At 39.0% G+C, this 25097-nt stretch overlaps 2 protein-coding genes and 1 long non-coding RNA gene across 3 annotated transcripts in view; all 3 read left to right on the forward strand.

Moving 5' to 3' along the window:
* The window catches only part of LOC309494698 (NACHT, LRR and PYD domains-containing protein 3-like), a gene marked incomplete at its 3' end in the record, with an annotated part of 29880 nt that extends 15513 nt beyond the window's left edge, over positions 1–14367 (forward strand). Inside the window, exons 6-10 of the mRNA XM_082164112.1 lie at positions 9104–10900; positions 11704–11874; positions 13222–13392; positions 13598–13768; positions 14193–14367. Coding sequence (XP_082020238.1) covers positions 9104–10900; positions 11704–11874; positions 13222–13392; positions 13598–13768; positions 14193–14367 — 2485 coding nt within the window. The remainder of the gene's footprint in view (positions 1–9103; positions 10901–11703; positions 11875–13221; positions 13393–13597; positions 13769–14192) is intronic.
* LOC309494997 (uncharacterized protein) overlaps positions 1–25097 on the forward strand; it is a 730899-nt gene that overhangs the window by 447187 nt on the left and 258615 nt on the right. The window contains exons 34-36 of the mRNA XM_082164514.1: positions 14603–14773; positions 19104–19271; positions 19459–19487. Of these exons, the coding sequence (XP_082020640.1) occupies positions 14603–14773; positions 19104–19271; positions 19459–19487 (368 nt within the window). The remainder of the gene's footprint in view (positions 1–14602; positions 14774–19103; positions 19272–19458; positions 19488–25097) is intronic.
* On the forward strand, positions 15806–19091 carry LOC309495030. Its single transcript, XR_014204518.1, has 3 exons — positions 15806–16624; positions 16656–16818; positions 17277–19091. It is a non-coding gene; the product is annotated as an uncharacterized lncRNA (long non-coding RNA).

A 25097-nucleotide genomic window follows, 5' to 3' on the forward strand; every position in this document is an offset into this window, starting at 1 on the left:
TGGCGCCCTGCATACTTGAAATTGTTAATGTCAGTTTAATTACTGGAGTCGTACCTATGAGTTTTAAGCATGCAGTTGTTCAACCCTTGTTAAAGAAACCTGGTCTGGACCGACTTGAGCTCTCTAATTATCGGCCGATTTCTAAGCTCCCTTTGCTTTCCAAAATTATGGAGAAAGTTGTTTATCTGCAGCTGAGCACATTTTTGAATGACAATTGTATAACTGAAATTTTTCAGTCTGGGTTTAAGTCAGCCCACAGCACTGAGACAGCTCTGCTGAGGGTTTTCAATGACATTCTTCTGGCTTCGGACTCTGGTGATACTGTTGCTCTGCTGCTATTAGACCTTACGGCTGCGTTTGATACAGTTGACCACAAATTTTATTGTCTCGACTGGAGAACTGTGTGGGCATTAAAGGGTTGGCCTTAGCCTGGATTATGTCCTATTTGGAAGGCAGAAGTTTTTCAGTTCAGGTCAGTGATGCTGTGTCCTCTTCGGCTTCTCTGTCGTGTGGAGTTCCTCAAGGGTCTGTCCTTGGGCCGCTACTTTTTTCAATGTACCTGCTGCCTCTTGGGTCAATCCTCAGAAGTCACAATGTTTCGTTTCATCTTTATGCTGACGATTGCCAAATATATGTGCCGCTAAGTCAGTCAAAAACCCTTTTAGAGTGTCTGAATGAGGTGAAAGCATGGATGGCTATGAATTTTTTGTATTTAAATGAGAACAAAACTGAGATTGTGTTATTTGCTCCTAGTGACTCAGCTACTGCGGTTCCTGTTGACCTGGGTTGTCTAACCCGAGACATTAGCCCTGTGGTTACAAACCTGGGAGTCAAGTTGGACGGTCGTTTAAAACTGGATGCCCAGATTAGTGCAGTGGTGAAGACTAGCTTCTTCCAGCTGAGGCAACTAGTCAAAGTAAAACCGCTTTTATCTCGACCTGATTTTGAAATTTTAATCCATGCTTTTATCACCACTCGTTTAGATTATTGTAATGCACTTTATACTGGTCTTAGCAAATCACTTATGGCACGATTACAATTAGTCCAAAATGCAGCTGCTCGTCTTTTAACTGGAACTCGAAAATTTGACCATATCTCACCCATTCTCCAATCCCTCCACTGGCTCCCTGTGCACTTTCGCACTGATTTTAAAATTCTTTTATTTGTTTTTAAATGTCTACATGGCCTGGCCCCCCAGTACCTGTCTGATCTGCTCGTGCCCTACACCCCCTTTCGTTCGCTCCGGTCAGCTGACCAGGCACTGCTGGTTGTCCCCAAGACCAAACGAAAATTAAGAGGTGACCGAGCGTTTGCCGTGGCAGCTCCGAGACTCTGGAATGAGCTGCCTTTGCACATCAGACTGACTGAGTCTCTTCCTGTTTTTAAATCCCGTCTTAAAACTCATTTATTTTCTTTGGCTTTTAACTCAGTTTGATTGTTGACTTTCAGTTTTGTATTACTGTTGCATTTATTTTTATTTTTATTTATTGTTTTATTTTTATTGTTATTGTGTCTTTGTTGTATGTTATTGTTTATTTATAGACTGTGTTCAGCACTTTGGTCAACAGTGTTGTTTTTAAGGTGCTTTATAAATAAAGGTGGATTGGAGTGGATTGGATTGGATTGGATAGTTACACATTTTGCGGGGTGTCACAGTGTTACTGTCAGATTACAGGTGGGTGTTCTGTTTAGTATTAAGGGTTCATCAAACAGGACCTGTGCATGACTCTACTTTACAGTGTGTAAGTGGACAATGGTCCTCTTTGCAGCATAAAAAAAAAGAAATGTATTCAAATTTTGAATGGGTTAAACAGAAAGCAAGCAAAGTGTGCTCCCATTACAATGACTGGAGCTGTCATCACGTCAATGAGCTAACGGCATTCTGCACTCTTGCAAAGACCTCCCGTTATAATCAGGAAACAAATGCTTGCACAGTTAAATCACTGACATTAAATTAACTCTCATCTGTGTTTATATGCCTCACTTCTCTCTGGGAGTTTTCCAAACTCCCTGAAAACTGCAGTTGTCAAGCCCCTCCTGAAAAAGAGCAATCTGGATAAGACCATAGTAAGCAACTATAGACCGATCTCAAATCTTCCTTTCATAGGCAAGATCATTGAAAAAGTTATCTTCAATCAGCTGAACAAATTCTTAAGCTTGAATGGATACTTTGACAATTTTCAATCTGGTTTCCGACCGCACCACAGCACAGAGACAGCGCTCATAAATATAATAAACGATATTAGCTTAAATATTGATACAGGCATATCAGTGCTGGTACTACTCGACCTCAGTGCTGCATTTGACACTGTCGATCACAACATACTTCTAGAGAGGGTGGAAAACTGGGTGGGGCTTTCTGGGATAGTCCTAAAATGGTTCAGGTCATACTAAGGAGGGATAGGTTATTATGTGACTATAGGAGACCATCCATGACATGCGGAGTCCCTCAAGGCTCAATTATTGCGCCACTCCTGTTCAACCTATACATGCTCCCACTGAGCCAAATAATGAAAAAGAACCAAATTGCTTACCACAGCTATGCAGACGACAGACAGATCTACTTAGCCCTATGCCCTAACGATTACAGCCCCATTGACTCCCTGTGCCAATGCATTGATTAATTAAACAGTTGGATGTGCCAAAACTGAAGTCATTGGGTTTGGAAACAAAGATGAAGTTCTCAAGGGTGCGTTCACACCGGACGCGAATAGCGCGTCAGGCGTGAGTGATTTCAATGTTAAGTCAATGCAAAGACGCGTTACGCGCGTAAAAAATTCCTGCGGCGCGAATGAGGCGTAGAGCGCGGCGCGGTAGACGCGAATACGCCTCATTCGCGCGTCAAGTTCGCGCGAATTGAGCGTCTGGCGCGTTAAGCGCGTTACGCGCGAATGTTTTATGTAGTGCTTTTTGTGCATTCTCGCGTTTGACGCGAATTCGCGTCTGCCGCTCGAGTTGAAAAATCTGAACTTCTGCGTCAATTCGCGCCGCGTTAACTAATCAGGAGCCTGCTTGCTGCTGTCACGTGGTGAAGTGACAGTTTATAATGTTATTTTATGTTTGGCCTCGATAAATTATTTTGTAATATGACTAAAATGCTTGGTGTGCAAAGCAAATCTTTCACATAACTCGATTTCAATATATGAGAGATACTCATTTTGTATTGAATGCTATTTATTCCATATCTATTCTAGATTATATGAAAGATTATTATTATTCTAATGTAAAGACAACAAACACAATTTAGTGTATAAAACCTTTTTTTTTTTATCACAGGACAGGTTTCACTTTTGGAGGCTGGCTCCATTTATTATCAAAACAAAAATAAATGACAGATTAAGTGGGTGCGGGCGAGGGTGAACCTCGCGCCGGGCTGTAGAGCGCGGGCTCGACAGGCATAGACCACTCGATGCCGAGGCCTTATACGGCCTACGCTGTCCTCGTCAGCGTCCTCACCGTTAGGTCCACCAAACCTAGCTCCTGGAGCAAATTGTGAAACTCCTGAAACCCTCCGGAGGGTCTGGTGGACCCGAGTACAGCGACGATGTCCCCTACGCAGCTGTTTCTGCTCTCCAGAGCATATACGAGCGGTGACTCTCTCGATTAATGCTAATGCTAATGCTCGATAAACATCTAAAAAAGATGGCCACCAACGGGTTTCAAAACTTTTGCCTCCGGCGCACGTAAATTTCGCTTCAAACTTTAGTTTTTACGCGCGTCAGACGCGCGAATTAACACAAAGTGGTCACGCGTCAAACTAGACGCGGTAGACGTGAATTTGACGCGCTATTCGCGTCCGGTGTGAACGCACAGTCAAGGTGAATGTATACCTTCACTCTAGGGGTCAAACAACTAAAAATCAAGTCAAGAATCTTGGTGTGACTCTAGAGTCAGACCTTAGTTTCAGTAGTCATGTCAAAGCAATAACTAAATCACCATACTTTCATCTGAAAAATATTGCAAGAATGAGATGCCCCCCCCCCCCCCCCCCCCTAAAAGTCAATAAGACAGTTGCAGCTCATACAGAATGCAGAGCAGAACCAGAAAATATGAACATATCACACCAGTCCTCAGGTCTTTACACTGGCTCCCAGTTAGATTTAGGATTGATTTTAAAGTATTATTACTGGTATATAAATCATTCAATGGCCTAGGACCTCAATATATTGCAGATATGCTCACTGAATATAAAACCAACAGATCACTCAGCTAGAAATATCACTGTTTCACTGTAAGCATGGCAAGTCCGCTTTTACCTATTATGCCAGGCCAGAGACAATTTATATAAGAGACATGCCACTTCCTCAATCCTCAATACAACTATATAAGGAAAACCCGTAACGGCAAAGATGGCGGTTGTATGCACATGTCCCGCCCCTCCCGCTGGAAAGCCAATCATCTGCTTTTAACAGTCAAGCCGGGAAACATTTAAGCCTATCGTCTGGTTCCACTGACACATGACACAGTTAAGGTTTTGCGACAGCTACCAAGGTAGTTAAAGCATTTTATATTGACCACAAATATGTTACCTTACATTCTAAGTAAAAGACACAAAATATGTCTTATTTGATCGGTGAGTAATATAGATGAACTGCTGCGCTTGTGACAGGGCGCATATTTAACTGAAAGAACAAGCAGAGAGAGAGAGACCCGGTCGCGCGCGCGCGCACTCTCTCTCTCTTCGGAGCCAGGCGAAAGTGTAAACAAGACTTCACCGTCTCCAAATTAAGCGCTGTCTTGCTCTCTCTCCCGCACGCATATTAATCAAAATAAAACGACATGATAGTAAAAGGTCGGAAGACCAAAGTTTCATGTTGGAGCATTCGGAGATTTTTTTCCCCTGAATTCCGTTGGGTGTGAATTGTGCTAAAATACATTGCCTGATCTTCTCTGAAAAGCATTCTGCACATTCAGCTGACATAAAATTACTCTCTATAAACGAAAAAACCTATCCAGTGATGTAATGTTTTCTGTGTTGACACTAACCTTGTGGGATGTCCATGTCCTAACTGCTGGGATAATCACACAACCGTATGACACGTCCAATTCGCGAACTAATGACTCCTAGTTTGAACCGATTCATTTTAATGAATAGTTAAAACAACTGATCTATACAATACATTGTTATTACTGATAAAGTGCAAACCTGCTTATATTTAAATAATGGAGAACAATATTGACATTGAATATTGCACAACACCGGCATTCTGGATAGAGACGTAAATGAAGTTGGTGTGTCGTGAACCCTTGCGCATGCGTTGTAAAAGTATAACCTGTGAGGGAAAAAGCGTTTTAAACCTTATTTTGGGGCAAAGTCATCAAACTTTTTCAGCGATTTTTATAATATTTTATTGATGTTTCTATACATGCAGTTTTTATGTCCCGGTGACCAGTGACAGTGCACTTCTGACTCTCTGCCCATTCATTTAGATAGGAGCCTGGTCTTGTTAGTCCGAAATAGCTGCCCGGAGGCGTTGCCAAGATGGCGGCCGAGTGGCACGACTTGCCTAAAAGGGCTTTGGCCAGGCGCAGCTGGAACCAGCTTCCAAAAGAGATCAGATGTGCTCCTACAGTAGTCACATTCAAATCCAGACTCAAAACACATCTGTTTAGCTGTGCATTTACTGAATGAGCACTGTACGTGCCACTGTTTGTTTGACTGATTGTACTGTATTTTCTTTTCTTTTTTATTCTAAACTGTTTTAATTATTCTTATTTCTTTTGATTAATTTAATTTATTCTATGTAAAGCACTTTGAATTACCATTGTGTATGAAATGTGCTATATAAATAAACTAGCCTTGCCTTGCCTATATGGGAAGCCGCAATCTATGCTAGGAGCCACCATATTTTAAATCTCATGACTCCCAGCATGCATTGCAGCATGAAACGCTGTATTATTCATGCCAAGAAAATGTTTTATGTTAAGAAAAACTACGCATCTATAGGCTGAACATTTAATATGTATTCTCATGACTTCACCGTTTTCACAAATTCGTATATCTTTTTAGTCTAAATGTATGATGTCTACACAATGCATGTACACGTGTACACAATAATGGCACTTTCACTTAGAACAATTTTCAAAAGTTTGCATTTTCAGTCCCCCAGAACGTTGTTGTTGTGTACATTTATGGCCAAAATGCGTAAAAAGTTTTCTGTTTTTAATTGAAAATGATGTCGTGTAAACAGCCCCATAATGTCTTTTATCTTCAGTTGATTTCATCTAACGCCGGTTTCACACTGCACGCGTTAGCAGAGCATAAGCAGCGCAGGAGCAGTGCGTATGGTGAGCGGGAGCAGGACACGCGCGTTTTGCTTTCACACTAGCAGCGTTTGTCACACGCGGCTGAACCGCGGCGTGTGTAGGCTACAGACAGAGTACTCTATAATGGATAAGTTGGCATGGCTTTATTTCGTTTTCAAATACATTTAAGAGAAAAGACTTGTCAAGAAGCTTATTTTATTAATAATTTAATTTATATAACTTTTGGTTCATCTTTGTTTTTATTGTTCGGGCAACAAGTTTGTTTTTGGACATTTGTTTTCTTTTTAAATTGCTGTTGGTCATTTGATTGACTGTTTAAAACACAATAGATATCATCAATGCGCTTTTTGGGTAAAACTGCAGTGTATTTTGGCCATGATCAATGCATTGTCACTTTAATTCAGCGTAAGCGGCGCAGCAAAAATAGACTGGGCGCCGAAACTGTCGCGGCACTGCTGCTCCTGCTCTGCTCCTGCTACGCGCTGCCGCGCCGCCTCTGAGTGCGGTGTGAATGCTCTAATCTGTTAACATGGGCGGCGAAAAAAATACGCGCTGCTAACGCGTGCAGTGTGAAACCGGCGTAAGGCTGTGGCTGGAAGTCAGTTGAAGTTCTTGTGTTTCTCTTTTCTTCAGTGATTCTGCTTGTTAACATCAGGTGTCTTCAATAATACTCAGTCATCACTCAATTAATCACTTTATTCTCTTATTAACACTGCTTCAGTGTTACTTTTAACACTCTGCTGGTGGTTCCCATATAAACACAAAGCATTAATTTAACACCAGGGGTTTAACTGTAAGTCCAGGCTACAGCCAAACTGTGATGAAAAACAAAAGGCCCATGAGAGGACCCAAAAAGAATGAAAAACTGGAAATGACAATTAAACAAACAAAAACAGGTACACAACTAAACGAGAACTGATCTAAACAGACCGACTCCGGTAAAGGCAAATAACTAGATAAAAATGAATCAGTAACGGGGAAGTAGGGGGTGGGGTCAAGATACTAGACCAGGGTACTCCAGTTCAGACAGGGCCACATTTAAACCATATAAAATGTGAAGTGCCACAAATTACAACTTGCATCTTAAGACTTGCTAAGTACTAAGTATTTACAAATTCAGTTTATTATTTAGCTTGCTAGTCCTTAAAGGTATAGTGGAGGATTTTCCCGAATTTTAGAAAAGAACCGCCCTCTCCACTTTGTGAAAAAATGCACATGCGCAACACTCTACCTGCTCCTGAGAGGGAACGCTAAACGTGTGCACGAGAGAGCATGCACGAGCCTAGTTCTCCTCGTGCACGCTCTGTTTACAAGTTGCAAGATCGCTAATCATAGCTTACATTAACTTTTACTAGCAGTGATTTTAAATGGATTTTTCCAAATAGCATGCCAAACTTTACCTGTCGAGTAGAAACTTCGCGACTGAGGCATCAGTGGGAAGCCCAACCTCTGCTTTTAGCGCACGCCAGCATGTGAAATATTCTCCCAAAAACACTCTGGTCTTGTTTCTTTCTTCAGAGGCCTTTCTCTTCTTGTCATACAATTCATAGACACTTTTCTCTTGCGACCCTCAGACTTTTTGAAAAAACCCGGTGAGAACGGCGAGCTTCAATGAATGGCTGAAACCGTAGCTCACCACTCATACATGTATACACCTGAAAGTGCGCATGCGCAGAAAGGACGAGCACATACGACGGCCTTACGTAAACATATCACCAGAATGATTGACAATTAGGAGGACCAATAGTCTTGATGATCGACCCGGAAAAAGAAAATCCTCCACTATACCTTTAATGAGTGTCTTATTTAAAGTGTCACTTAACATGAAAATAATTAATAGTTAAGATTAATAGTTTGTCATACTATATTCTTAACGCTAAAAATGCATTCATACTCAAAAGTATGAAAAATCTCTAAATGCATAAAACGCAAAGTATACTATAAAAAAAATTATATACAAATGTGTGCGAACTGTAAAATGTTTTTGGGAGCATGTGTGACAATAAAAAGATCATTAAAAAAATCGAATTATCTGAATCTTAATTCAGGGGATGGAAAACCAGAAATCAAATACGGCGTAATGTGATTATTAAATTAAAAAAGCTGTGATTTAGCTAATTACATAAATATCAGCACTACACATTGTGAAATGAAAACACACCACTGTTGCGCATTCTACAGGCTTGACGTTTCAGAGCAGTTTGCAATCAATGAATATGCGCAACCCCTCCTTGAAGCATTCCAGGGGCTATAGGTTTTGGTGAGTTACAATTAATGCATTTTTTTTTCTTGCTGGACTCAATGAACAGTTGAGTCACTTGAAGTCATGGACCTACTGCGAGATGTTTGACCATGTTTGCCACCTAAAGGAGATGGAGCTCTTGCGGGGGTGAATGGCCCGCTTTCCCTATTAATCCAGCCTCCCAACCTTTATGGTTACAGCCCGTTTGTTTTGAACCCTACGTTTTGTGCAGGTTCCTGTTTTCATGGAGTTTTTTTGGGAGTAGACCATCTTTGGTCCCTGACTCCTTTATTTCTTCCATTGGCGGGTGTTAATGTCAAGCCCTCGCCTATGCCAGTAATTTCAGGCAGCTTCATAAAAAGAAAGGGTGGGTGGAGGAGACCTTTGTGGCTTCTTCAGGGAAGGTTTTTTTTTTTCTTTCTCTATCTCTCTAATATTGTGTTAAACCTTAAATGTAAATGATAAAGACATATACTGATATGACAATATGGCAATATACATCATGCCTATTATACTGCATACATATTGGTTATCTAACAACTATATTGCATATGCATATAAGTTATCTAACAATTTTTTATTTTAATCTTACAGCAGTGACCATCAACATGCTGAAGCCCTCAAGACCTTTAGATCAAATTTGAGGAAGAAGTTTCAGTGTCTTTATGAGGGAACAGCAAATCAGGGAAACCCAACACTGCTGAATGAGATCTACACTGATCTCTACATCACAGAGAGTGATTGTGGAGAGATCAATAATGAGCATGAGGTGAGACAGATTGAGACTCAATCCAGGAGAGCAGCAACAGAGGACACACCAATCAAATGCACTGACATCTTTAGACCTTTACCTGGACAAGACAAACCCACCAGAACTGTGCTGACAAAGGGAGTCGCTGGCATTGGAAAAACAGTCGCTGTGCAGAAGTTCATCCTGGACTGGGCTGAAGGGACAGAGAATCAGGAGATCCAGCTCATGTTTCCACTTGCTTTCAGAGAGCTCAACCTAATGAAGGACAAAAACCTCAGTCTCTCAGAGCTTCTGCAGGTTTTTTTCATTGAAACCAAAGAAATGAAACCATTTAATGGTGAATATAAAGTGGTCTTTGTTTTTGATGGTCTGGATGAGTGTCGTCTGTCTCTGGATTTTAATGTGAAACTGTGTAATATATCTGAATCAGCCTCAGTGGACGTGCTGCTGACGAACCTCATTGCGGGGAATCTGCTTCCCTCTGCTCTCATCTGGATCACCTCCAGACCAGCAGCAGCCGATCTCGTTCCCTCTGAGTGTGTCCATCGAGTGACTGAGGTTCGAGGATTCAATGATCCACAGAAGGAGGTATACTTCAGGAAGAGAATCAGTAAAAAGAGTCTGGCCGATAAAATCATCACACACCTGAAGTCATCAAGGAGCCTCTTCATCATGTGCCACATCCCAGTGTTTTGTAGGATCTCAGCCACTGTTTTAGAGAAGATGTTGAGTGAAGCAGAGAGTGGATCGATTCCCAAGACTCTCACTCAAATGTACACACACTTTCTGATCATTCAGACCAACATCAAACATGAGAAGGACTATGAGAAGAAAGTGAAAGATGAAGACATGATCCTCAAACTGGGGAAACTGGCCTTTCAGCAACTTGTGAAAGGCAACTTGATCTTCTATGAGGAAGACTTGAGAGAGTGTGGCATTGATGAGACAGAGGCATCAGTTTACTCAGGATTGTGCACTCAGATCTTCAGAGAGGAGTTGGGCTTGTATCAGGGAAAAGTCTTCTGCTTTGTTCATCTGAGCATTCAGGAGCATCTAGCAGCTCTTTATGTGCTGCTTTCATTCCTGCTGTACAAGAGGGATGTGCTCAATGAAACCCTCAGCTCAAAACATGCACACGAGTTCATGTGTCACACGATATCTGACCTGCATCAGAGAGCTGTGGACAAGGCTCTGCAGAGTAGAAATGGACATCTGGATCTTTTCCTGCGGTTTCTTCTGGGTCTCTCGCTGGAGTCCAATCAGAAGCTTCTGAAAGGCCTTCTGACACATGTTAGAAAAATCTTGTACAGTAAAGATAAAACGATTGAATACATTAAGACGAGAATAAGAATGAATCCCTCACCAGAAAAATCCATCAATCTGTTCCACTGTTTAAATGAACTGGGTGATCTTTCTCTCGTAAATGAAATCCAGGAGTGTCTCGGATCTGGAGGTCTTTCAAGCACCAGATTGTCCTCGTCACAGTGGTCAGCTGTTGTCTTTGTTTTATTAACTTCCGAGTGTTTGGATGAGTTTCATTTGAGTAAATACAGAAGCAGAAAAAAAGGCCAAAACCACATGTCAACGGATGAATTACTTCAGAAGCTCTTGCCTGTAGTTGAAGCCTCCAGATCAGCTCAGTAAGTCTGAGGACAATCACCAGATGTCTTGTAGTGCTATGCTTCTCTGTTCATTGTTGTCTTTGGTTGGCATTATTAATTTGGCCTGTTTTTTTTAACAAAAAGACACACTTGTCACGCTCTTCGTTTCCACAACTGTGAAATTGAGATTAAGATACTAGTTTTTAGGCTTTGAATGTCTGTGAGGCCTCATCTGTTGCTTTTTCAATGAGACTCTCTCTAATCTTCTGATATAGTGAACTTTGACCTTTTCCCAATAAAATAACCTGTTTGAGGTTATTACATGATCTTATACATTGATGAGACTTTTATTCTGCATGTACAAAAATATGCAAACTATTAGTCTGTGTGGAAAACACAGACAAATAAACCGCAAGATCAGTATAATGTTGAGTTTTATCATCACAAAACATGTTTTAAATGTGGCTATTATTATTATTTACGATTACTATTTTGCAGAGATAGTAATGTGTTTTTTTGCTCTGTGACACTGTTTATTTGAATGTTGTGGTTGTTGCATGTTGCAATCTCTGTGATTGTTGATGAAGCTCACTCTTAAACTGTTCTTTGTGTCTTGAACTTGGTCTTAATTTAAGCAAGAATAATACCATTTTAAGAGATTATTATCCTAATAATTTTTTTACTGATTGTAATTTACATTTAACACACACTAAAGCAAAAGTAAACAAAAAGTAATAAAAACATTAAACCCAAAAATATTTAGTATAATATATCACAGTCTCTCTGTGGTTGTGTTGTTCCTGCTGAACTGATAAAGTAAAGTGTGTGTCATTGTTCTACAGGTTGAGTGATTGTGGTGTCACAGCTGAAGGTTGTGCTGCTCTGGCTTCAGCTCTACAATCAAACTCAGACCTCAGAGAACTGGATCTGTCTGGAAATAAAATAGGAGACAATGGTCTGACGCTGCTCTCTGATGGACTGAAGGATCCTCACTGTAAACTGGAGAAACTGACGTAAGATCATACCTTAAAGGGGTCATATAATGCCATTTTTGTACAAGCTAATATGATTCTTTAGGGTCTAAATTAAAAGTTTGAAATATACTTTAATTAAAAATTCTCATTAGTATTGTAAGAAAACACTCATTTTACCTGGTCAAAAACAGCTATGTTTTTCGCAAGCCTTTTAAGTGCATGTGTCTTTAAATGATAATGAGCTTTGCTCACCCCGCCCCTCTGTTCTGTGGGGCGTTTTGCCACAACAACACACGTGGAGTGTTGCCTTGACAACAGTTGAGGGTATATTTTGAAGAATGGCAGCAGGAGTCTCTGAGGACACTGTGCAACCGTATCAATTTGAGCCGGAGTCGGAAAACAGGACGTTTCTGAATGGTTGGTTAACGTAATGTCACTGATCTATCTTTGTGTGTACTGGCAGGGTAGAGTAGTGAGATACGAACGCCATGTGTTTACTGATGTATACGTTAGTTCATTGACAGATTGATGTTACAGCTAATGGTCATGAAAAACTTATTTTTCGGTAAATGTAGGCTTGTCCGTGATGCGTAACGTTATCTATGCAGTGTTAGGTAACTGTCAGGGCTGAAGCACAAAAATTTTACTGATCTGTTTAGAAAATAAGCAGTCTGTGAGACTATGACAGTTATTAGGCACATAAACAACACATACTCAGACAGGAGCTAATACCTTTTTCAATGTTCTCGTTTATAAAGCAGTCTGGTGAAATGATTCGCGCAAACATGAGAGCATTGACGTTGATCGTGGGGAATATTCCCTTCGAAAACAAAACTCAGCCACTGCGTCTTCAGCGGTTCGGATTTAGGAACATCAAAATGACTGCGGTGTTCCTTATTACACCCAAGAACAGAACACCACAACTGCTCATAGACAGTGCTCCAGCGTATCAACAATGACGCGCAGACTATGATTGACAGCTCGCTCACGAGCGAGGGCGGGTCTGTGTTGAAACGCTGCTGTCAATCAACAATCGTGGGAGGGGCGTCTGACCGTGTGACGTCACACGGTCGAACGGCTTGATTTGAGATGGGGGAAAACATATAAGAAGATAAGAAAAAAAACACTGGATGGATTTTTATCATTTCATGATGGTTGTGTACAGGCACTGCCAACACACATTTCAGTACAATCAATGAATAAAATAATTTTAAGGGATTATTGTTTTTGGATTATAGTGATATATGATAACACAATAAAGAAAAAGTAAACAAAAAGTAATAAAAACATTAAACCCAGATAGATTTAGTATTATATCTCAGTCTCTCTGTGGTTGTGTAGTTCCTGCTGAACTGCGAAAGTAAAGTGTGTGTCGTTTTTCTGCAGGTTGAGATGTTCTGGTGTCACAGCTGAAGGTTGTGCTGCTCTGGCTTCAGCTCTGAGATCAAACTCACACCTCAGAGAACTGGATCTGACTGGGAATAAACTGCAAGACTCAGGAGTGAATCTGCTCTCTGATGGACTGAAGAATCATCACTGTAAACTGAAGAAACTGAGGTACAATCATACATTCATTATAACTGAGACAAGAATCAAATTGTTATATTTTTTACATTATTATTATTTATTTACATTAGCACATAATAAAGCAAAAGTAAACAAAAGCAACATTAAACCCACACAGATTTAAAATTGAATATCTCAGTCTCTGTGGTTGTGTAGTTCCTGCTGAACTAAGAGAGATTGTGTCATTGTTCTGCAGGTTTTGGGATTGTGAGATCACAAATGAAGGTTGTGCTGCTCTGGCTTCAGCTCTGAGATCAAACTCACACCTCAGAGAACTGAATCTATCATGGAATAAAATAGAAAATGGAGGTCTGACGCTGCTCTCCGATGGACTGAAGGATCGTCTCTGTAAACTGGATAAACTAACGTAAGATCATACATTAATTGAAACACAAATGAAATAATTTTAAGGGATTATTCTCTTTTTGTTATTCAAATGATTTACATCAGGGATGGGCAACTTCGGTCCTGGAGGGCCACTGTCCTACAGAGTTTAGCTTCAACCCTAATCAAATACGCCTGAACAAGCTAATCAAGGTCCTCAGGATTACTAGAAAATTACAGGCAGGTGATTTTTTTCAGGGTTGGAGCTAAACTCTGTAGGACCCTAGGGCCCTCCAGGACCGAAGTTGCCCATTCCTGATTTACATTAACACACAATAAACCAAAAGTAAACAAATCTAATAAAACCATTAAACCCACACAGATTGAATGCTTAATATCTCAGTCTCTCTGTGGTTTTGTAGTTCCTGCTGAACTGAGAGATTAAAGTGTGTGTCGTTGTTCTGCAGGTTGATTAATTGTGAGATCAAAGCTGAAGGTTGTGCTGCTCTGGCTTCAGCTCTGAGATCAAACTCACACCTCAGAGAACTGGATCTGTCTGAGAATATAATAGGAGGTAAAGGTCTGAAACTGCTCTCTGATGGACTGAAGGATCCTCACTCTAAACTGGAGAAACTGACGTAAGGTCATGCATTAATCTTAACAGAGACAAGAATAATAATGTTTTACGGGATTATTCTCCTTATATTGTTCAAATCATAATGATTTACAATAACAAAATAAAGCAAAAGTAAATGAAAAGTAAATAAAATAAAAAACATTAAACCCACAGATTTAATATTTAATATCACAGTCTCTCTCTGGTTGTGTAGTTACTGCTGAACTGAGAGATTAAAGTGTGTATCATTGTTTTCTACAGGTTGAGATATTGTGAGATCACAGCTGAAGGTTGTGCTGCTCTGGCTTCAGCTCTGAGATCAAACTCACACCTCAGAGAACTGAATCTGTCTGGTAATAAAATAGGAGATAACGGTCTGACGCTGCTTTCTGATGGACTGAAGGATCCTCACTGTAAACTGGAGAAACTAACGTAAGATCAAATATTAATCTTAACTGAAACAAGAATAATGTTATTTTAATTCTTTAATTCCTACTGTATCATATTTGAACTAAATTATCAACATCAAAAACCTGTTGCACACAATCTACTACTTGCCTTCTGTTGTCTGGTTGATAGTTTATAGTTTTTTTTTTTAGCAAGTAAAAGGCCTTTTAGTATAAATACAAAGTTTTTTTCCCCATGAATTTTTTGAAGAGCCAGGACATTTTTTAATATAAATGTATTCGTCTGAAAGAAGAATGTCATATACACCTAGGATGACTTGAGGGTGAGTAAATCATGGGCTAATTTTCATTTTTGGGTGAATTATGCCTTTAACCCTAAAATAGGCAAGACTGGAAAACCTTCAACCTCAGGTGTGGGAAACTCTAGCCCTTGAGGTCCACTGTCATGCAGGCATTAGCTCCATCCCTAATCAATCATATAATGTGATTTATGATTAAACTTATAATTTTCTAAGTAACCCTGAAGACTTTAGTAGACTTTTCAGGTGTATTTGATCAGAGTTGGAGCTAAACTCTGCAGGATGGTAGCCCTCCAGGAGCAGGATTGTACACCCCTGTTTTACCATAAAATGAGCTGCGTGAAACTCTACAAGTTAATATCTTGTTAAAAATGCAAAGATGTAGTCAACTAAATTTAATAATATCAGTTTTATTTGAATATTAGAATATTATATTTAGTGCTGGGCTACGAGTAATTGCGATTAATCGCATCTAAAATAAAAAAATTGTGTTTACATAATATATGTTTGTGTACTATGTATAATTATTTTGTATATATAAATACACACACATGCATGTATATATTTAAGAAAAATGTATTTATATATCAAATATTTAAATATAATATAAATTATGTATAAATATAAATATAGTATATACATGCAAATATTTCTTAAATATATAAATATGTGTGTATTTATATTTACAAAATAATTATACACCGTACACACACATATATTATGTATATTAATATATATGTATAGTATACATATATTAACACAAACTTTTATTTTGGATCTGATTAATCATAATTAATCATTGCTCAGCACTAATTATATTATATTCAATATGAGAATTGAATATAACCATTTGCACAATTTTTTAACTCAAAATACATAGATTGAGAAAGGGGACTGTGTACAGGGGGCCCTGAGGCCAGGAGGGACTATAAGGATCTTCTCTTAGGGCCCCGGCCCTGGAACGAGATTTCTACCTGCCCCCCAACCACCGACAACCCACCCCTCACCCATCACCCCGGAATACGCAATAATGCAATGACCAGTACAGAGAGCCCAGTTTACCTTGAGACACCATTCATTGTCAATACTGTGGATAATCCCTTTTTTATACCCTAATCTGGCAACGTATCTCAGGGGATACATACTTTTCAAAATGCGGTAAATAACAGCATGATCAACAAATTACTTAATTTTCTATTTCAACATCTTAAGACAATGTTCACAATTAATATTAGCAGGTGTATTGTATGTTATTTTATTTTTTCAGAAATAAGTAAGATTAATATATGCCTACTCTATACAAAGTCAGAATGTCCAGCCTATGGACGGACATGTTGGCTTTAGGTCAAACTGACAAAAGAGATTTTCTGCACAGAAAATTTGAATTAAGTTATGTGACCCACATACTCCAGTAGTTAAAGGTGAACTAAGTAACTTTTTTACCTTAACCGAACAGCTTCGGAGTCATTGGAATAGTTATATGACTTTTTTTGGGTTGAATGGTGGTCGTCTCGCACCCCCCAAGCGCCTGTGAGCCGAAAAACCACCCTTGCAACTTTGGGCCGGCGGGCCTCAGCGTCAGGAAGGTTTGGCCTCAGCGTCAGGAAGTATCGCGTGATATCAGGTCTCGCGATGTAATGAATTGCTTTACGGCACTGCACACATACACTATCTAAACATTTATATGCTAGCCTTCTGTGTATCATACATGCCTCAGTGGACATGGCTCCGTGCGTTTGCCGGGTTCTTTGAAAACAAATGCACATGACCAGCGGGAGAAGATGGGAGGGGGGAGAGTCGCCAACGAGTTTTTTCGACAGTGTTGTCAAAGATCTATTCCGAAGCTGTAGGGGGAGCTCTATAGAGAAACCCGCGAGCAAAAAGCAAGAAAACCGCGAAGAAATCGACAAAGCTGCATAGTACTGCTTTAAACAGACTCAACTATGATATTGACAACAGTACTGGATGAAAAAGTATTTCTTGTGCCTCCTACAAGAGACTAAAGAATATGTATCTTGTGGTACATGTTGCCCTTTTTTAGGGTTAAAATAGGTTGAATGTAACTTTACACCCTTGCTTCGTTTAATAAATGCAGACCCATTAATATGCTAACTAGCCCCACCTCCACTCAATCACACCAGCTCAGAGATTCACTCGGCCAACTTACTAAGATAAACGCTGCACAATGGTATTGCTCTTTACAACGTCGGACACATCAAGGTAATTAAGGCGAGACACTACAGGTGAATAGGGTAAACATTTTAACTAGCAGATATCACCATGAAACTTTCCCAGTTGATTACCTACATTAAGATGAGAAAAAAATGTATTACAAGTTTTCTGTAATTTAATGTTTAAATATGAAAATTAAGCAATATCTAATTAAATATGCGCTAATTTGCATATATTTTAAAAAACAAAATCTGAGTATTTGATAAAGCCAGGTTAAAAAAAAGTGTTTCATTGTGTTCAGATATTAGATGGGAAAAAAATTACAGAGGGATTTATGGATATCTACTTTTGTTATCCTGTAAATCAGAAAATACTGTCAATAGCCTTAAAAAAAAGATTTTCGCCATGTTTTTTGGAATAAAATGTTATATAAATCAGGCTATGAATAATATATTTACAAATTCCTCTGTAAATGTCTTCATAATATAACTAGGTAAAAGACTGGAAAGTATGGTGTATATAGGTGCTACTGAAGTGGAGATTTCGGACTTGGAGTATGAGAGAAAAGTCATTTTGAGAAAACGGGCTTTAAAGATTTATCATCAGCCAATGAGATTGCGCATTGGTTGCTGATAAAAAGGAAATGACCATATTTGGATCCGACAGGATTGTACAGGAGAGAGAGCGCTTCGTAACGGTGCATGTGATGACAGGGTGCTTGCAGCTCGCATGTTGATTAAGAACACCAACTTTTGTTGAATTTATGAGAAATCTATAGACGCAAACAGACAAAGTGTAATAAAATAAAGACCTAAAGGTGTATTTATGACTTTTTTTCACCACAAATCTGAAAGAAGACATGTTATTGAAGACAAATATCCCAAAATCTCAAAATTGACTAGTAAAAAAAAAACGATGTTTTTGCCTGCCGTGTCTCGCCTTAATATAATTAGCCTTTTGCTTGACTATGATATCAAACAGCTAATATTATGTTGCTAATGTTACACAAACCATGTTCCCATTCGCCATCTCAGAGGCAGCTGCCTTCTAAAGTTATTATCCTTAGAAATGCTTTGAACCACTCAGAACGTCAGTGGAGAAAGGCATATAGTTCATCATAACATTGTACTGTAATATACATCATATACAAAATTCACCCTCTATATTGCTAAAAGTACCCGATTTTTCATATCAACAGAAATATATACCGGGATAACCTGGCTTTTCTTGAGACTATTCTGTTTCACAGCAGTTAATGATATGCTAAAGCATACTCGCACATTGACGTGATTAGTTACATAATTTGTTTGTGACGTCAGAAACACCAGCAATTTCAAACCACATTTTTGAGACTGTCTTTGGTTCACTGCAGTTTTAAGGAGAAAATACTCAGCAATGGTGATGACTTATGAATTTGGACATGCAAGCATATTAAAAACACCACATAGAAAAATCTTTTAGTAAATGTTAGAATAACACTTATATTGTTAGTAATATTTCAAGATGATCGTTTTCTGGACTGAAGCGACTTAGATTTACTTGATTATCAGCCTTTATCATACTTTTTATTTATTTTAGATTTTGAGAAAAAGCATGTTCAAATGTATCAGATATTATCCATCACGCTTTGGAAGAATGTTTATTTTATTCATTTCTCAATCAACATTGCATTGCATTATGTTTCGAAATTACAGCATTTTAATCATAAAAACTAAGCATTTAAATATCATCTCTCTAAGACATGTTATTGGGAGATATAGAGTGAGGACTGATATTTATATGCATTTTATATCAGTGGTACTCAACTCCGGTCCTGGGGACCCACTGCACTGAACACTGTGTACGTTGTACTAAGAGAGTGAAGAGTGTGTTGTTGTTCTGCAGGTTGGATAATTGTAATATCACAGATGAAGGTTGTGCTGCTCTGGCTTCAGCTTTGAGAACAAACTCACACCTCAGAGAACTAAAGCTGTCTGGGAATAAACTGCAAGACTCAGGAGTGAATCTGCTCTCTGATGGACTGAAGGAAGTCTGTAGCCTGGAGAAATTGATGTAATTAATCTTAAGTGGAAAATATTCAAATATATCAAATTATTTTACATTATTGTTCTTGTGTTTTTGGATTATAGTGATATATGATAACACACAATCAAGCAAGAAGTAATAAAAACAATTAACCCTTTCCTTTCTTAGTTAATATCTCAGTCTTTCTGTGATTGTGTGTGTCGTTGTTCTACAGGTTGTTGGGGTGTAAGATCACAGCTGAAGGTTGTGCTGCTCTGACTTCAGCTCTGAGATCAAACTCACACCTCAGAGAACTGGATCTGTCTGAGAACAAACTACGACATGCAAGTGTGAAGAGTCTTTCTGCTTTAAAAGATAATCCACATTATAAACTGGAGACACTATTGTAAGTATTGATTCATATCATATAATAATGTCATTTGAACTAGTCAAACCTCTGAACAGATGTGTCAGCATTTGGTACTGTCTGTGTTTTATTTTACTGACAGATATTAAATGATTGTGAATATGGACCCACTATAGAGACATCATCATCAACACTGAAGCCACATGACCTTTTACTGGATTTACTGTGTATAAATGTACAGGATTTTTTGTATAAGATCTAATAAAGTCTTCCTCTCATTTATGTATTAGTGAATTAGTGTTATTTTTATCAGCCATCTCCGTGAAGTGAGCAGCTCAACACAATCGCTACATTAACAGTAATGAACTTCAGAGCTGAGTTTCATCTGTGTTTTCGGGGAACTGGGTGTTTAATAGGGTTTAATGATGATGATGCTTTTAATGTATTTGTCAAAAGTCTTCCTGAGATTTGATTGAAGCTCATCTGAAGAGGATACTTGCCATTGTCACATTATTATTGTTCTGTCTTTGTGTTGGTGTGTGTGAAAGTCAAATGGTTATTATTAAGGTGCAAATTCCCGTCTTTGGTCTGGGTCAGGCCAGAGGATCTCGTCCACATCACAGGCTATATTGGCCCTGGCCAGGCAGCGGGGTGAAATCCTCTGGGCAGACTTCTTCCATTTCATCATCTCTGTGTAGAAAAATAGAAGTACTGATTACTGTAACTGTAACACATCCTTTTTACAAAATGGAAGCATTCAGGCAATTTGATGCATTTCTTTTTATTCAGGGTTTCCGCGGGGTTGTAAAAGGTAGTAAAAGGTAGTAAATTAAATTATGCCAAATTAAGGCCAGTAAAAAGTAGTAAAAATTAGTAAACGTCATCTGACGAGGTAGTAAATGTTCGAAGCCCCATCTAACTGGGTCTATATCATGGGTGTCCAAACTTCGGCCCGCGGTCCAGTTTTTATTGGCCCGCAGCCAGGGTCCGAAATTAACACGCGCCAAGTGCGGTTAGATTTTCCGTTTGGCGAGTAAATCTCAAAAGGCTATCCGCCACACTGGCGGGTGAATGTTCATCATACCAAAATAGTAATAAAAAAATATTACAATTGCCTTTTGTAATGTTATGATGCCTGGAAATTAGTTAAAATCTCCTGCGAATCTAGAGCGAGCGAGCGAGCAAAAGCGCTCATGCAAACCGTGTAGCGAGCGCACGGCAGAGAGGGAGAGACCTTGCGTGTGTGTGTGTGTGTCTCTCTCTCTCTCTCTCTCTCTCTCTCTCTCTCTCTCTCTCTCTCTCTCTCTCTCTCTCTCTCTCTCTCTCTCTCTCTCTCATGCAGTGGTGACGCGTTCATATAAACGGCACCTAAACGCTGTAAAAAAAAATATTATGACATTTTAATTGTTTATTAATAAACAAGTGTTTCTGTGTCAGCTGCAAAGATGAAGTTGACACTGACTCGCGATCTTCACAGTAGTGAACGCGCCGGAGAAAAATGCATTTCTTACGGATTAGCCTATAGCTTACTTTTATTTAGTTTTGAATGGTTCTGTTTAAAAGTAGAAATTTCAAGCTTTCTGTAGATAATAGATATAGGATATTTCTAATTTGTTTAGGTCTGTGAGGCGAGTAGCCTAGGCTACCTACACGCTGAGTTTCGGTTCATGTCTGAACGTGTTGTGATTATACAAAATAATGAAACATGGATTAAAATTAAGATAAAATTAATACAAAACGAAATTCGTTTCAAAGAGCGGCTTTGTGTTTTCTGTTTGATGTCTCTGTGAAAGTTTTAAAAGCATCCTTAATGGAGAACGAACGGTTAGGCTACATAACATGTTTTTTTCCTCAAATGCAAACACGAAATAAAAGACAAAATACTTTTTAAAAAGACAATTTTTTGGGAAAAAATATGGATTTATAGCTTTTGAAAAAAAATCTGGATGGATTAATAGCGTTTTGGAAAAAAATCTGGATAGATTAATAGCGTTTTGAAAAAAAATATGGATGGATTTATAGCGTTTTGGAAAAAAATATGGATGGATTTATAGCGTTTTGGGAAAAAATATGGATGGATTTATAGCGTTTTGGAAAAAAATATGGATGGATTTATAGCGTTTTATAGCCAGGTTGTAAAAATACAGTATTGTGTATTGTGTCAATATGTCACCTCTGTGTGTGGCCCGGCCCTTTGTTTATTTTTCTGTATTTGGCCCTCACTAAAAAAAGTTTGGACACCCCTGGTCTATATGGTTTTCAATTAGGGTAACTTACGTGTGCAGGCCTATTTCCTTACTAAACTTCCATGAATTTATTTTTATTTTGAGTCGGACCCAAAGACAGAGGTTTAAGTCTCTCTGGTTCTCTATCTCTCCCTCTCAGTGTTGAAATTAAGTTATAATTGCCTCATTAAATTGTGATTAAATATGTTATTAATTCATTTTGGAAAGATATTTCATGTCTTTACTTGTCACTTTACTTAACACTTAACACTGCTACAGTTGAAGTTTGAAGCCGTGTTGGTAGTAAAAATATTGTGATGGTAGTAAAATAGGTGGTAAAAAGGTAGTAAATTCAATTTAAGAATCTCTGTATAAACCCTGTTATTACAGTAGTGTAGTGCTACAGCTACAGTACATGTATGTGTTGTAACAGCACAATGTACTGCACTCAACAGTTACTGTAGAGAGCAGTCTGAAGTACATCTACTGTACCTGTTTTTCTCCATGAAGGGTCTTATGATCGTGGCGACGGTGAAGCGACTCAAGTTTGGCTGTACTCGTTGCCCAGCCTCCCTCATAGTCATACCATGGACAAAGACATGGGAAACTAGAGTGGCACTGCCTGTCTCTTTTGGCCTTGCCCTTCCCCTTCCTCATCCTCTTCCTCCTCCACTCCAGTGTCCTCAACCTCTTCCTTCATGTCTTTCTGAATCCATTGTTCCAAAACCCAATGAACTGATTCTGGCCCTTTTATCTATCTATTGAAGGTTCTGATTGGTGTGTGATCAATTTTGACTCTTAGCGTTTCCACTTGGGTAATTGTGTGCTAACTGAGCTGAAGCTGTGCTGACCTGAGTGAACAATATTGAATGCTAGTGCTTTATACATGACAACATGGTGTAGGCAATGAGAAATGAAGGGATTTGTGTGTAGAGTTTTGCAATGACAGTTCAACAAATCTGGATAATGTAAGTACACAACAAAAAAATATATATAACATATATATAGTGATTTTTGCTATTTTTAAAGCAAAAAAACGACATATTGTGCCTTTAAAGTCAGGTTTCGTCGTCCACAGTCCGAGTCCCGCCAGACTTCCTTTAGGAAACCTGTGATTTAAACTTCAGAAGGCTGTGACAGTCCGCTCCGCTCAGTCCTGGTTCTGATTCTCCCGGGCTTCCCTTCCCTCCAGCGGGCCCAGCAGTACGGCCTCCCGATCACCACTCTGTCTTTGGCCGGTCCCATCTAGATCAGCGGGGACCGGTGCAGCCAGGGGCGTCATGCAAGCCAAAATTCTGGGGGGGCACAATCTGAGACATTGCAATTGTTTTCTGACGGGTGATATGGATCATGTTTGGAGGGGTCAGGGGGAGAATTTTTTTTTCATTCTGGCTGCTAAACATACCATTTCAATGCAGTTTGGGAGGGACAGAAATACCTTAACGGAGCTAGCAGCAACCCTCCTCTATCTGAGGACTAAGTTAAAGTATCTATTTTGTAAGTTTATGTAAAAGACAGGTTGATGAAAGAACTGTAAGCTCAAATTCAAAAGCTTTTGAAGTCTACATCATTAAAGCATGTTTACACACACACTTACTGTACACTTAGGCCTACTACACATGATTTTAAAAACAGTATTGCAGTTTTTATGTTATGATAATTGGTATGTGACCTAAGAACGATCTTACATTAAAGGTGCTGAGGTCTGACTTTGTGGTGCTCTGAAATTAAGTTATTTTAATATTAATATGTGATGAAGGACTTTGAAAGAAGTTTGACAGATTTCAGTGCTGAATAAGGTTAACACTACCCCGTTTATTTGAAAATGGTTAATATTTGACAGAAATGTAAAAAAAGTAATCAAAACCGATCAGATAACGTTACTATGGCTTTGTATGGCAGTAACGTTAGCCAACTAGTTTACGGTTAGACGAGGCTAGCTATCGATAACGTTACACTGACACAACTTAAGTTAATGCTCTGAATTCGCAGCTAATATCAAATCCATAACTTTTTGATCAAGTTAAAAATTCCAGGTCAACCACAAATAATCCCACTACCTTTTAATATCATCCGATAACTAATTCAATGCCGATTTGTTGCTTTGCCCACTTACCACTTCAAGACCATCTGTAAAACATTGCCAGCTCAACGTGCGAGACGAGTGAGTTGCTTGAACATACACAGCAAAGATTCGCGCGTAGCGCTCTAGATTTGATATACACAGACACCATATTAGGAAAAAGGGGCGGGCTGATGCATTGCTGACCGATTTATTACACATCCAGAAGAATACATTTGAGTCGTTATAGGCTCTGGTATATTATGGAGCATAATGCTTTAAGTGGCCCAAAAGAGGTGCCGGTACTATTATTATTTATTTATTTATTTATTTATTTATTTATTTGTTGCTGACTCCCCTCCTCCCCAGGGGTAACAACAACTATATTGAAGGGGTTTTATATACAGCAGTCAACAGACGACCTTAAAAAATAATAAATCCTTTTATTAGTTTGTGTATTTGCTTGAGCTAGAAAGAGCTACTGAACATAAATAAAATGTGCAAAAGTGTATTGAAAAAATACCCTTAGAAAGAGCTACAGTAGAAAGAGCTACTGAACATAAATAAAATGTGCAAAAGGGTATTGAAAAAATTGAGCAAAATGTACATAAAATAAATTATAAAACATAATAACATAATAACCATTGAAGAGTAGAACATAAACATGAGTCTTGAAGATGACTTCATTTCTTTACCCTTGAAAAATATACAAAAGCAGATTCAGCAAAATACACAGTAGCCAACAACAAATGAAAAATGAGAAATACTGTACAAATCATTTTCTTTTACTACTCAGACTCAGAGTCTGAAGCCAGGAGAGCATATTAAGTGTTCATTGTATTTGTATTTTAACCGAGCAGCTATGGTTGCGCGTTTCACACACCCTCTCCGAACCACGTTGAGTTGTTGACACTGACAGCGGCAAAAGGGACGCATGCGCTTTTCACTTGTAAAACTCAAGGGTGTATGTATGGGTAATAGTCTCTGCTCTCGGTGGGATGAATTAGGAAGCGTGCATTGTGAAGGGCGCTCTGAAAAGCGTCAGCGCAGCCAAAGGATTAAAACAGGTGTGCAAATGAGCGTACCGGTACGCTAAAAGCACGTTCTGGGCGCACGGAGAGGTGGCGGTACGCTCAAGAGCTATATTTGGAAGTGGCGGTACTGAGTACCGGCGCGTACCGGCCCACTTAAAGCACTGAGCATAATAGGAATAAAGTTGT

Source organism: Leuciscus leuciscus (genome assembly GCF_965113295.1).
Source record: "Leuciscus leuciscus genome assembly, chromosome: 3".
Lineage (NCBI taxonomy): Eukaryota > Metazoa > Chordata > Actinopteri > Cypriniformes > Leuciscidae > Leuciscus > Leuciscus leuciscus.